Source organism: Ursus arctos, unplaced genomic scaffold (genome assembly GCF_023065955.2).
Source record: "Ursus arctos isolate Adak ecotype North America unplaced genomic scaffold, UrsArc2.0 scaffold_9, whole genome shotgun sequence".
Lineage (NCBI taxonomy): Eukaryota > Metazoa > Chordata > Mammalia > Carnivora > Ursidae > Ursus > Ursus arctos.
Genome location: NW_026623111.1, coordinates 58,324,578 through 58,335,641, shown reverse-complemented (window position 1 = coordinate 58,335,641; position 11,064 = coordinate 58,324,578). Strand labels below are relative to the sequence as shown.

At 38.8% G+C, this 11,064-nt stretch overlaps 1 protein-coding gene across 3 annotated transcripts; it reads left to right on the top strand.

Annotated features, from left to right (window-relative positions):
- Window positions 1–423: 423 nt before the first annotated feature.
- CXCL9 (C-X-C motif chemokine ligand 9) lies at window positions 424–7,627 on the top strand. 3 transcript variants are annotated; one of them, XM_026509940.4, is made up of 4 exons: window positions 424–544; window positions 2,547–2,673; window positions 4,254–4,338; window positions 5,399–7,627. In XM_026509940.4, the coding sequence occupies exons 1-4, from the start codon at window positions 481–483 to the stop codon at window positions 5,501–5,503; spliced, it is 381 nt and encodes a 126-aa protein (XP_026365725.2). In that variant the 5' UTR covers window positions 424–480; the 3' UTR covers window positions 5,504–7,627. The 3 variants fall into 3 exon arrangements, with proteins under 3 accessions (XP_026365725.2, XP_044244107.2, XP_044244108.2); XM_044388172.3 differs by lacking the exon at window positions 424–544 and adding an exon at window positions 1,778–2,359; XM_044388173.3 differs by lacking the exon at window positions 424–544 and adding an exon at window positions 1,789–2,287.
- The last annotated feature ends 3,437 nt before the right edge of the window (window positions 7,628–11,064 follow it).

Below are 11,064 nucleotides of genomic sequence, written 5' to 3'. Positions count from 1 at the left end.
AGAGAAAAAATGAATGTAGCTATATATTATACAGAAGAATGTTTTGTAAATAGTAAGAAAATTAGAAAAAAATATATTATTTATCTGGACTTCAGTATTTTCCATCCGGAAACAACATCTCCAACCCTTGTTGTATAATATTATGTTCATTATATAACCTATTCTTCACCCAGGTGAGTAGCTGTGAATGTGCTAAAGGCTGCCAATGATACTGGTTTCACATCCTTACTATAAACTACCCATTTATGTGAAATGGAAATAAAACAGGCAGAAATTCCCTTGGATCTGAGAGTAGGGTTTCCCCCAGCACAGTTAAGTTTGTGGTCAGTTTAGCAAAGTCAGCTAAGAACACCAGCCAATCAGAGTTTAGGAGGGAAATGGATTTCCCAAATAAATATTCCCAAGAGCACGTTCTCTAACGAAATTCTCCTGTGTGAAATCCAATATAGGAGTGATTCAGTAGAACTCCATTCTACCACTATGAAGAAAGGTGGTGTTCCTCTTTTGTTGAGTATCATCTTCCTGACTCTGATTGGAGGTGAAGGTAAGGGGTTCTTAGTTATATTAGGTTAGTAAAGTCAGAAATGTGAATTGCTATATAAGTCTCTTGATTTGCCCAATAAAGCTGATTGCATGCAGCAGAAAGTGATGTGAGTCATTCATAAAAGCTTCTCAGTGATGTAGTTCATTTTCCAAAGTTCATATCTAAGACCTGCTAAGTCAAACATAAATCTTCTCAGTCTAGGTATGTGAATTCCTATCATGTAGTAAGAGTTCAATAAATGTTTGTTGAACTGGGTGGTAATGAGATCAAAGAGTTTGTCTCTTATTTTTGTAAACCTGATATTGTTTCTTGATAAGTATGTCTGTGGTTAACCAGTTAAGGGTCCAATTATCAGAGAGGTCCCAAGTCTGTTTACTAACCACCTTTAGGCAAATTAATGAACTTTTCTAGATTTCAGTTTCCTCAGCTATAAAATGGAGACTTTATAGTTATGCTTTTTCCACCAACCACACAATGTGTGACATATAGTAAGCACTGAGTAAACGTGTCAAATGAATTAAAGAATTAAGGAATGAAGATAGTATATTTCAAAGAGTTTTTAAGAGTTTAAAGTACTATCGAAAAGCAAGGCAGTGGGGAGGATGAGGTTGGTGGTTGTAATTGGTTATCATAAGTGGAGCTTTCTGTCCAAACCGATACCAACTCCATTCCACTAAGGCCAGATAACAAATGGCTTTGGGAGTTGCTTAAGAAATTGTGGCCCACATTACATACAAGAATCAGGTATCTGTATGTCTGACCTGTGATAGGCATTTATTAAATATTGTGAAAATCTCCTTTCCTAAGGTTGTAAGATATGGTAGTTAAGAGCAGTGCGTTTATGGGGCGCCTGGGTGGCTCGGTTGTTAAGCGTCTGCCTTCGGCTCAAGGCATGATCCCAGAGTCCTGGGATCGAGCCCTGCATCAGGCTCCTCTGCTGGGAGCCTGCTTCTTCCTCTGCCACTCCCCCTGCCTGTGTTCCCTCTCTCAGTGGCTGTCTCTCTTTCTGTCAAATAAATAAATAAAAATCTTTAAAAAAAAAAAAAAAGAGCAGTGCGTTTGGACTCAAAAAAACCTGAGCTGAAACCCTGCACCTGCCCCCTAAATGCTGAACGACTTTGTTCTTTAAGTTCTTTGAACCTTAGCTTCTTTATCTATAAAGTGGAGATAATACCCCTTTCAGAAGTTTGTGGTAATGATTAACAGTGTAGGTTCACAAATCTCTCAGGAGCTTTTCTGGTGTGATCTAAAACCGGCCCTTTACTCAGACCGTAGGGAGATACCAAAAAAAGAGACAGGCCACTCCAGACTGATTAGTGGCAGTTTTAATAATAGCAAAGGAAACTTACATATGGACTTGTCTTGAGCAGCCGGACAAATGAATCCCCATACCTGCCCTCCGAATCTTAAAAACTTATAAAGAGGCCCTAACTGGGCTTCGTCATGTATTCAGTGTGGGTATTTTCTTTTCTTTTCTTTTCTTTTTAAAGATTTTATTGATTTATTTGACAGAGCGAGACAGCGGGAGAGGGAACACAGCAGGGGGAGTGGGAGAGGGAGAAGCAGGCTTCCCGCTGAGCAAGGAGCCTGATGCGGCTCGATCCCAGGTCTTGGGATCATGACCTGAGCCAAAGGCAGACGCTTAATGACTGAGCCACCCAGGTACCCCCAGTGTGGGTGTTTTCAACATCATGTCACCATCTCAAGGCTATGTCTTTGGAGCAGCCTCTGGGAGCCAGAAAGGCAAGTGGAACCCACATTGTAAGGACAGGGGAGAAGAAGAGAAGTCTTCAGGGGCCCAGGTCCAGCTCACAGGTCAATTGGTGGTAATTTTGTTTTTTTTATCACATTCCCCAACAAATAATCACTCAGTAAATGACAGTAATAATCATGACTAAGTCAAACGTATCACTTTGACGGATCACCTAAATTGAGACGTTGCCTTAAATCAATATTTTTTCTTTTTCTTTCCGTTATTCTCTATCCTTTTTCTTTCCCTTAGGAACCCCAACAATGAGGAATAGACGTTGTTCCTGTATCACCACCAGCCAAAGAACAATCCAGTTGAAGCTCTTAAAGGACCTTAAACAATTTGCCCCAAATTCTTCCTGTGAGAAAATTGAAATCATGTAAGTAAAAATTCATCCAACATATATGTACCATATGGGCAGGAACATTAAACTTAGTGTGAATATTACCCTTATGACCCTTGCCCATATAGACACTTAAAATTCAGATGGTTGCCCCTCCATAAATGTGGTCTACTTTTTTTCTTCTAAACAACAAGGAATTTCTGGTTAACATTAAAACCAAGGATAATATATCACTAAGCATGTAGAAAATATTTAATGCAGATAACTCAAAAGAAGAAAATAAAAATCATTTATACTTCTACCACCAGTGACAAATACGGGTCACCCTTTGGCCTATAGTCTTCCAGATCTCCCTCATTTGCATTTGTGTACATACACAGATACAACATATATACACATATACATACGTAAGGTATATAAACATAAAAATAAAATTTTATGTTACACACTCTTTTATAGTCTACTTTTTCATTACACTGTATCATGAACATTTCCTCATGTCGGTAAATCTTCTGTAATATCATTTTTTCTAACAATGTCATTCCTAATGGCCAAATTATATTCCATCATATGGATGTACCATAATCTATATGAGCGGTGCCTAAATGTAGCTTATTTCCAATTTCTTGCTATTGAAATCAAACTGTTACTATGGCAGTATTGTGTCTTTAGTTCTTTCCTATTAATAATAACTTTCACGGGATGCCATATGGAAGTGTTGAATTACTATATTAGACACCTGAAACTAATATTACACTGTATGTTAACTGGAATTTAAATAAAAACCTAAAAATAACCTTTTTAAAGACTAGAATTGCTAGTTCAATCTTTTGAAACCTAAATTAAGGCTGATCTATAGGATGGCTACTCTTACTCTCAGATTATACAGAAAAATTAAAGAAAAAAATTTTAAATTATTTCTGGACAGTCTCCTATAAATAATTTAAAATAGTCAACCAGTCTGTTGATCATGTCTTAAAATAAATTTTATGTTTTAGGGAATTTCATTAGAAAATTTAGCAAACCTCATGCTGATTTTCATTGTTTTGGGGGAAAAAATAGCTATATTGACAACTTTTCTAATTTGCTTCTTCACTTAAACATAGATGGCTATTTTCACCACAGCAGAACTAATATTATGTTTAATATAAGTTTCTCTCACTGCATGTACCTATCGGATTTTTTATTTTTTTATTATAATAAATATTATTTTAACAATTATTTTTATAATAATAAAAAACATTGGTGACTTAGAAATGTAACAGTCAGGGACTAATTAGATAAAATCTTATGTAGCCTTCCAGTAGACTATTATGTAGCCATTAAACGTGTGTTTTCAAAGAATATTTAATAACATTGGAAATGCGCATGTGATAATGTTTTTTTTAATTTAAATAATTTAGGGTTGTGTGTTCTCCTATAAATTTATCTAAGTCCCCTCACTCACTAAGAAAGCAAAAAAGCAGGAAGGAAGACTGGAAGTCTCAGATGCTTATTGTGATGACATAAATACATTCTAATTGGGGGATTGAATTCTGGGGATAAGATGAGGCATTTAAATTATTGAAAGTAAAAAAACAGGAAACAAAAAAAACTCATTGTTATTTCCTTGGCAGTGCAACAATGAAGAATGGGGATCAAACATGTCTAAACCCAGATTCAGCAGATGTGAAAGAACTGATTAAAGAGTGGGAAAAACAGGTTGGTGACCAGGAGGAACAAAATTTTCTTTCTTTTACAAATTAACTTTCGAAGACAAAGAATATATATAGTTCCTTTAAGGATACTTTTTAAAAATATTATTGTGCTCCTACTTTATTCTCAGAATAATGTCATCACCATGAGGTATAATTGTATTCCTCCATATAGTATCACTTGTCTATATCCCCCACTAGAAGTGTTTTCCATGAGGAGAGGGAGCTTACTTTTCTTATTCAATACAATATTTATGTATCGAATTGAAAGGTAGACACTGAAGATGGAAACATAATAAGCTATAGTCCCTTCCTGTTGTAGTAGATGTGCTAACAATTAATTATAGTACAATGTGAGAAATGTAAAGATATGTACCAAAATCTTGAAGATTATAGAAGGAGTAATCCTTTTCCTTGCCAGAAGGAGGGGCACGGAGAAAGCGTTAAGGAAGTCTTTTCATATGATTAGGGTCTTGAAAGATAAGTAGTTCACCAAGAGAGTAAGGACAGCATGAAAAAGAAGCATAGAGAGCTTGATGTGTTCAGGGAGCCTCAAGTATATGTGGCTGGAATTTGTGTGAAGGGAGCCAAGAGATTGAGGTAGAAAAGTAGACCAGGACAAAGCCACGAGCTTGGCTTCTAGCGTCTGATGGTCTAGTGGTTCTGCCACATACGAGTTGTGCAACTTTGGGCAAACCACCTTCTCCAAGCCTCAATCTCCTCCTCTGTAAAAGTGGATGATAATAATACTAGCCTCAGAAGGTTGTAGTTTGGACAAGCAGAGTTGGAGTAAGGGCAGTAACAAGCCAGGAGAATGGACAAAAGAAGACCAGTTAGAAGGCTATGGCCTCCTCCTCAAAGTCAGTCATGTAGAGAGAATCAAAAGGAGCTCCTTTGAGAGTGAAGCAACTTTAAACCATTTTTGAAGATTTAAAAATAAACACACACACACACACACACACACACACACACACACACACACACAGCCTGGAGAGTCCAGATATAATATAAGGAAGGAAAAATGGTAAGATAAAGAAATATTACTCTTTTTTTCCTTCTCCTCACAGGTCAGCCAAAAGAAAAAGCAAAAGAAAGGGAAAAGAGATCAAAAAAGCAAGAAAGGTTTAAAAGTTAAAAAATCTCAACGTCCTCATCCAAAGAAGACCACATAAGCAACCACTTTACCAATAAGTGTTTTGTGTTAAAAAGGTTCTTTTTAATTATACTGAAATAATTCCAAAAGGGGATGGCATCTTAATACATAAGCTTTTTAACTAGAAAATTTTAATCATTGTTGTGAAATTGTAATTAAAGCTAGAAAGTTGTTTTTAAAATCCAAATATTAGGAATTGTTAAAGCCTATAGTTTGACTCTGTTCTTCCACCTCCAACCAACTGAATTTCATCATGCTTAAGACCACAATCTTAACACCCACATCTGGACAGATGCGCACACAATCACATCCTGTACACAGTCACATCCCACACACAACAGCTGCCTAGAGGAGTAGCCCTGTGCTTCCCAGGCCACAAATTCCAGCCCCCAGAGAATCTTCTGAGGCACATGTCAGCAAGCCCCACCCTGTCTACATGCTAGGAAGCCAAGCAATTTGGAATAGAGCTGGACCTCACCAAGCTGCCATGGCCATCAGCATCTGTATCCGAATCTGCCTATAGGCCTCACAGTGTATCTGAGAGACCCATGCTGGTTGTTTCTGGGGACCACCACTGAAGAACACTAGCACTTGGCTTTCAGAACCTTATATCCAGCGTTTGAGGACATGGGAGTCCATCTTGCCTGCCCAGGCTCACCATTGTATTTCTTATTGTTCACCTTTGCTTCCATAAAGCCTGTTCCTCGCTGTCTCTGTTACACAGGTCATGCGCTCGTTCACCTGGGTCTACTCCTCTTCACTCTTTCCACAGTACTCCACAGGAATGCCTTCTTCTCCCCACTCATTCTTGTTTGACCCAGCCTTTGGCTCAGTTTAATCCGGCCTCTTAAATAAAACCTTCTGGACACTTGGATTATCTTTAAACTCCAGTTTCACTTGTGTTCAGTACCACACAGGTGAACACTTGACTGTTTTCTAATTGTTTTTTACATGTTTATTCTATTTCTCCAACAAGATTGTCAGCTTCTTGAGGGCAGGGGGCCACAGTTTATTTCCCTGAATTTGTCACTGTGCCTAGTAGACTGTGAACTAGGTTTTGAATAATTTCTCAGTTACAGTTTTTACAGGTAGGAGGGCAACCAGACCATCTCCTCAGAACAGGAATTGGCTATATTCGCTACTCCATATTGTCTAACCTCTGGTAACTTCTTTTACTCATTATCTTCAGGCCATTGTCACTACAGGAATAGGGAGTGACGCAACATTCTTGCCTTATGACAGGATGTTAACTTGGCCTCTCCAACAATAGGAAGAAAATGTTTAAAACACCGGATATTCTGAGCTGTTTTCATAAAATAGTACAGGATACCTAGAATCATAGAATCTTACAGTAGGAAGGAGCTTTATTGTCCAACCTTTCCCCACCCAGTACAAAAATTTCTTCAGTACCATTCCTGACAAGCTTCAGTTTTCTATGTCTGACAAGAAAGCCACCAAGTGCCTTTTGAAAACTCATTTTAGGTAAATATAAATTTCATTGTCCGTTTAACCTGTTTCAGAGTTTGTAAAGTATTGTGATTATCAATTACCCCACCAGGTCTCATGAGGAAGGATGGGTATTAAGATACCAAGAGCTGGAGGGAGCAGCAAATCCTGTTAGTGGAAGCATGGCTGGTGCCCAGTTAGCTTCAACAGGGCTTGGAAACCCTCTTGAAGAAGAGGTTCAGTGAATTGTCTAGGAGAGAACATCTTTGGCCAGAATTTAAACTTTACACCTACTTCGCCAGATTTTGTCACTTCTTACACGGCAGGTGATTTTTAGTGCTGCCTAGAGGTGATCCCATCCAAACAGCATCGTATCTAATCGTGAAAATCTTTAGCTCCTTCAACATGTAACCCCTGAAAACTCTAGACATTCCATAGTTTGAGAGTCTGTGACCCAGTTACCATGTGTCTCACAGGTAAAGTGGATAGTGCGTAACAAATAACCAGAGACCACATGTTTTGACTAAGTACCCATGACACATATGACATGACATCATTCATTACTTATATATATATGTATACTCTCTAAGCAATAATTATTAAGTTCAAAGCAGTTTTGGCATATATAATGTGTACTTTCAAGTATTTTCTTTGTTAAATGGCAACAGTATCAATAAATAGACCATTGATCAGAAAACTGATTTTTTTTGTGTCTTGAACATGTGCCTCAACTATTACGTTTAACAGTAATTCTTACGTGTCCTTATTCATTTTCTTCCATGTCAGATAGGGTATAATTGAGACAAAAACATGGAGGCCCTTTAATGAGCTCTTTGGGACAGAAGAAAAACTTCAATTGAAAATATGACAACAACGCCTTACAGCAACATTGACTTTGTAGAGTTATGTAGAATACAATTTATTTCCTAATCCTGAAAGATATTGCTATTCCTATGAGATGTACACCCAGGGAACAAAAGATGCCCTCTTTTCCATATCCTGAAAGTACATGTATTTAAATATCATAAATCCTCAAGTAGTTTTAGTGAAGATCTAAGCATAGGATAAGTTCTTTAAGGGTCCAGGAAACCAAGTCAGAGAGATTGTGCAGTGTAGACTAAGAAGGTTGAGAATGTACAAAGAATATCAGCCTTGTCCACACTTGAGAGACAGCCAGAAAGGTGTGATGTTTGGGCAGGTGGCCACTGCTGACAATGGACATGACTCCCCACAAGGGCCTTAACCTGAGAGATTACAGGATGCTATGGAAAGAACTAAGATTCTGGATTCTGAGATACCTGGGTTAAGATCAGAAGCCCACCACTTATTATCTGTATGACCTTGGTTCAAACATACTGTTCAACTTCCCTGTGTGCCAGCTTCCTCATTCAGGATTGTTGGGAGGAGTGGGCCCAGCATAGGTCTGATGCATACAAAGTACTCAGTGTCAGTCCCAACCTTTCGTGACCACTTGCCTCTGCTGTACCTTCCTTGCAACAGAGGGTTCCGCATCTCACACACAGAGAGACATTCTCAGGTCTGAAATAAATATGTTGGAAAAATGAGGCAAAAAGCTCATGTGACAAGTTCTCTGTATCTACGTTGTTATAGTCCAGACCATTGTCCCTTTCCTAGACTATAAAGCCTCCCATTTTCCTTCCTGTCTCTTTTAATCAACTATTATCTTGCTGCCTTACCATTCTGATGGCCAGAATGATCCTTTCAAAACAAACTCATAGAATACCACCACTTTGCTTAAAATACTACAATTTATAAATCAAACATACCAGGGCCTACAAAGCCCTATATGAGTTTAGGCTCTGCCTGCTTTTCCGACCCTGCTCCCTCCATCCTCCCCTTCACTTCCTGAGCCTCAGCCTCAACTTTCTGCCTCTTAAGCACGCTGAGTTCATTTCCTTCTCATGGCCTTTGCACATGCTGTTCCCTGTTGTGCTAGCTTGTGCTGTTTCAACTTGGATAACCTGGGAACTCTGTTTCCCAGAATCTTCTTCCCCATATGGTTCTAAGTCAGAATTAACCAAAGGGGCACTTATGTGAGATTTGGAAGGTGGAAGTGAGGGAATGGCCATTACTCTTGAGTAGCTCTAATGACAGACACAGTGGTATCCAGGGGATTCCAGCTTGGCCTTGCTCTCCTCTATGTTCACTTCATCTTCGATGACTGCTGGCCTTGTGACTAACAATGATCCCAAACCCTTCACCGGATACTTGGAAGTGCACCCACAGAGGCAGTAGTGACAGAGAAGCAGCAGCTTCCCATAGGCCCCTAGCAGTCCCACTGTGGCACTGGACAGGTTTGGCTTCTTGGATTTTCTTACAAACCAGAGCTTGTGCTTCTGAAGGATTGATCAGTGAGTCTTTCTCTAATTCCCTGAATGTTCTCCCAGACTTTTATTTCCAACAATCCTTAACCTTGTAAGATCTGATTCCTATTGTAAACCCTTTATTCCCGTAATACTCAGATAGCCTCTGCTTCCCTGATACACCTGTGCCTTCTTCTTTGCATGGCTGTTTCTGCCTCATCATTTGAGTTTCAGCTCAAATGTCACTTCCCAGAGTCTCTGTCCCTTCTCAACCTTAATGAAATAGCTATCCCGTCCCCAGACCCTCTCTACTGTAGTGCTTTCCAAAGTCGGGCGTGTGTACCCTCTGGGGTGGATGAAATGAGAATATTCATAATATTTTTTCTAAAAAAAATAAATAAGAAAGAGCTGAAGATTTTCTCTAAATCTGAACCTAGCAGTTGAAACTGGCAGCTTCACGCAACGTATTTGTCAGGTGGTCATGTGTCACGCGGAGAATTCCGGCAAAAAAAGTGAGACATCCACAACTGGAAGGCTTTGACACATGCCCTCACTCAGTCACTCCCAGTGCATTGCAATGATGGATTGCCACTTAGGTGGGCACAGGCTTCTCTAGCTAACTCTGAACTAGAACCAGGATTATGAGGATTGTAAGACAGAGCACTAGTGGAGCCAACCGTCACAAAATGGGCAAGTGGCTTTGAAAGATTCCTACTAAGAAATTCATATGGGAGATAATACTAGAATGCAAACAGAAACGAACAAAAGAATAAAACACACATGCAGAGAATGTCTGTTATAATTTTATCTAGAAAGACACACAATTTTAAAGATCTGGGAACTATAATCTGTTTCATTCTCTTTTATCAAAATCTGCTAAATCAATCAAACTTCATCACAATCTGAAATTATCTTTTAAAAATATTTATGTAGTTTTGCCTCTCCCCCACCCCACCACAAACACTAATTTAAGTATCTTGACTGCAGAAAACTTTGTCCTCTTCACCACTGCATCCACAGTGCCTAGAGCAGTGCCTGGCATTTAGGAAGTACTTAATATGTATTTTTTTAACTTAGATGACATATGCTTCACCCTAAATTTTCTTCCAGGCCTCTTCCAAATCGATCTCAACTAATCTTACCACTCTCATTTAAACTTACCACACTCACTTTTGCCTTCAGCTTTACTGATGCTCTTTTATCCATCTGCTCCCCTCACCCATCACCCCCATCTGACTCCCACCTAATTCATGATTCAAATCTTGCTTTCCCGTCACACCCGGTACTCCATCCCAGAATGCTCCTGGACACACTGAAATCCTCCCACTATGACTACCCTGTCATAAACCTTAACAATAAGAATTGTTCCCTGATTTAAAATTTAAATTATTTTGCTGTACCAGAAAGCTGTTTGTATCTGAACAAAGTTTTTATATTAGAGCAATTGGTAAAGAAATCAGTAAAATATTTAGTCTGTAAACTGTACTTTTGACTTTAAACGTCCGTTATCTCTAGGTCAGTTCATTGGGAAAGCTATTTGAGAGTTCTTTATCCGTCCTGGGAAAACACAAAGTTGCTGTCTTCACAGAAAGGAAGATATAGGGAGCAACTGCATTTACGGATGCTTTCTTTTTTGGCCTGTATAGAGAGAAGATAAAATTAAGTGATAGGGGAAAAAAAGCAACCATCCTTGCTGATAAGGAGTTAGTTAGCTTCTTGGTAGTCACTGGGCCAAGATCACTTGAGACATTTTGATACCAAGTTATTTTAAAGTTCCCAGGAGGATTTTTGACCCTACAGTTTAAGGAAG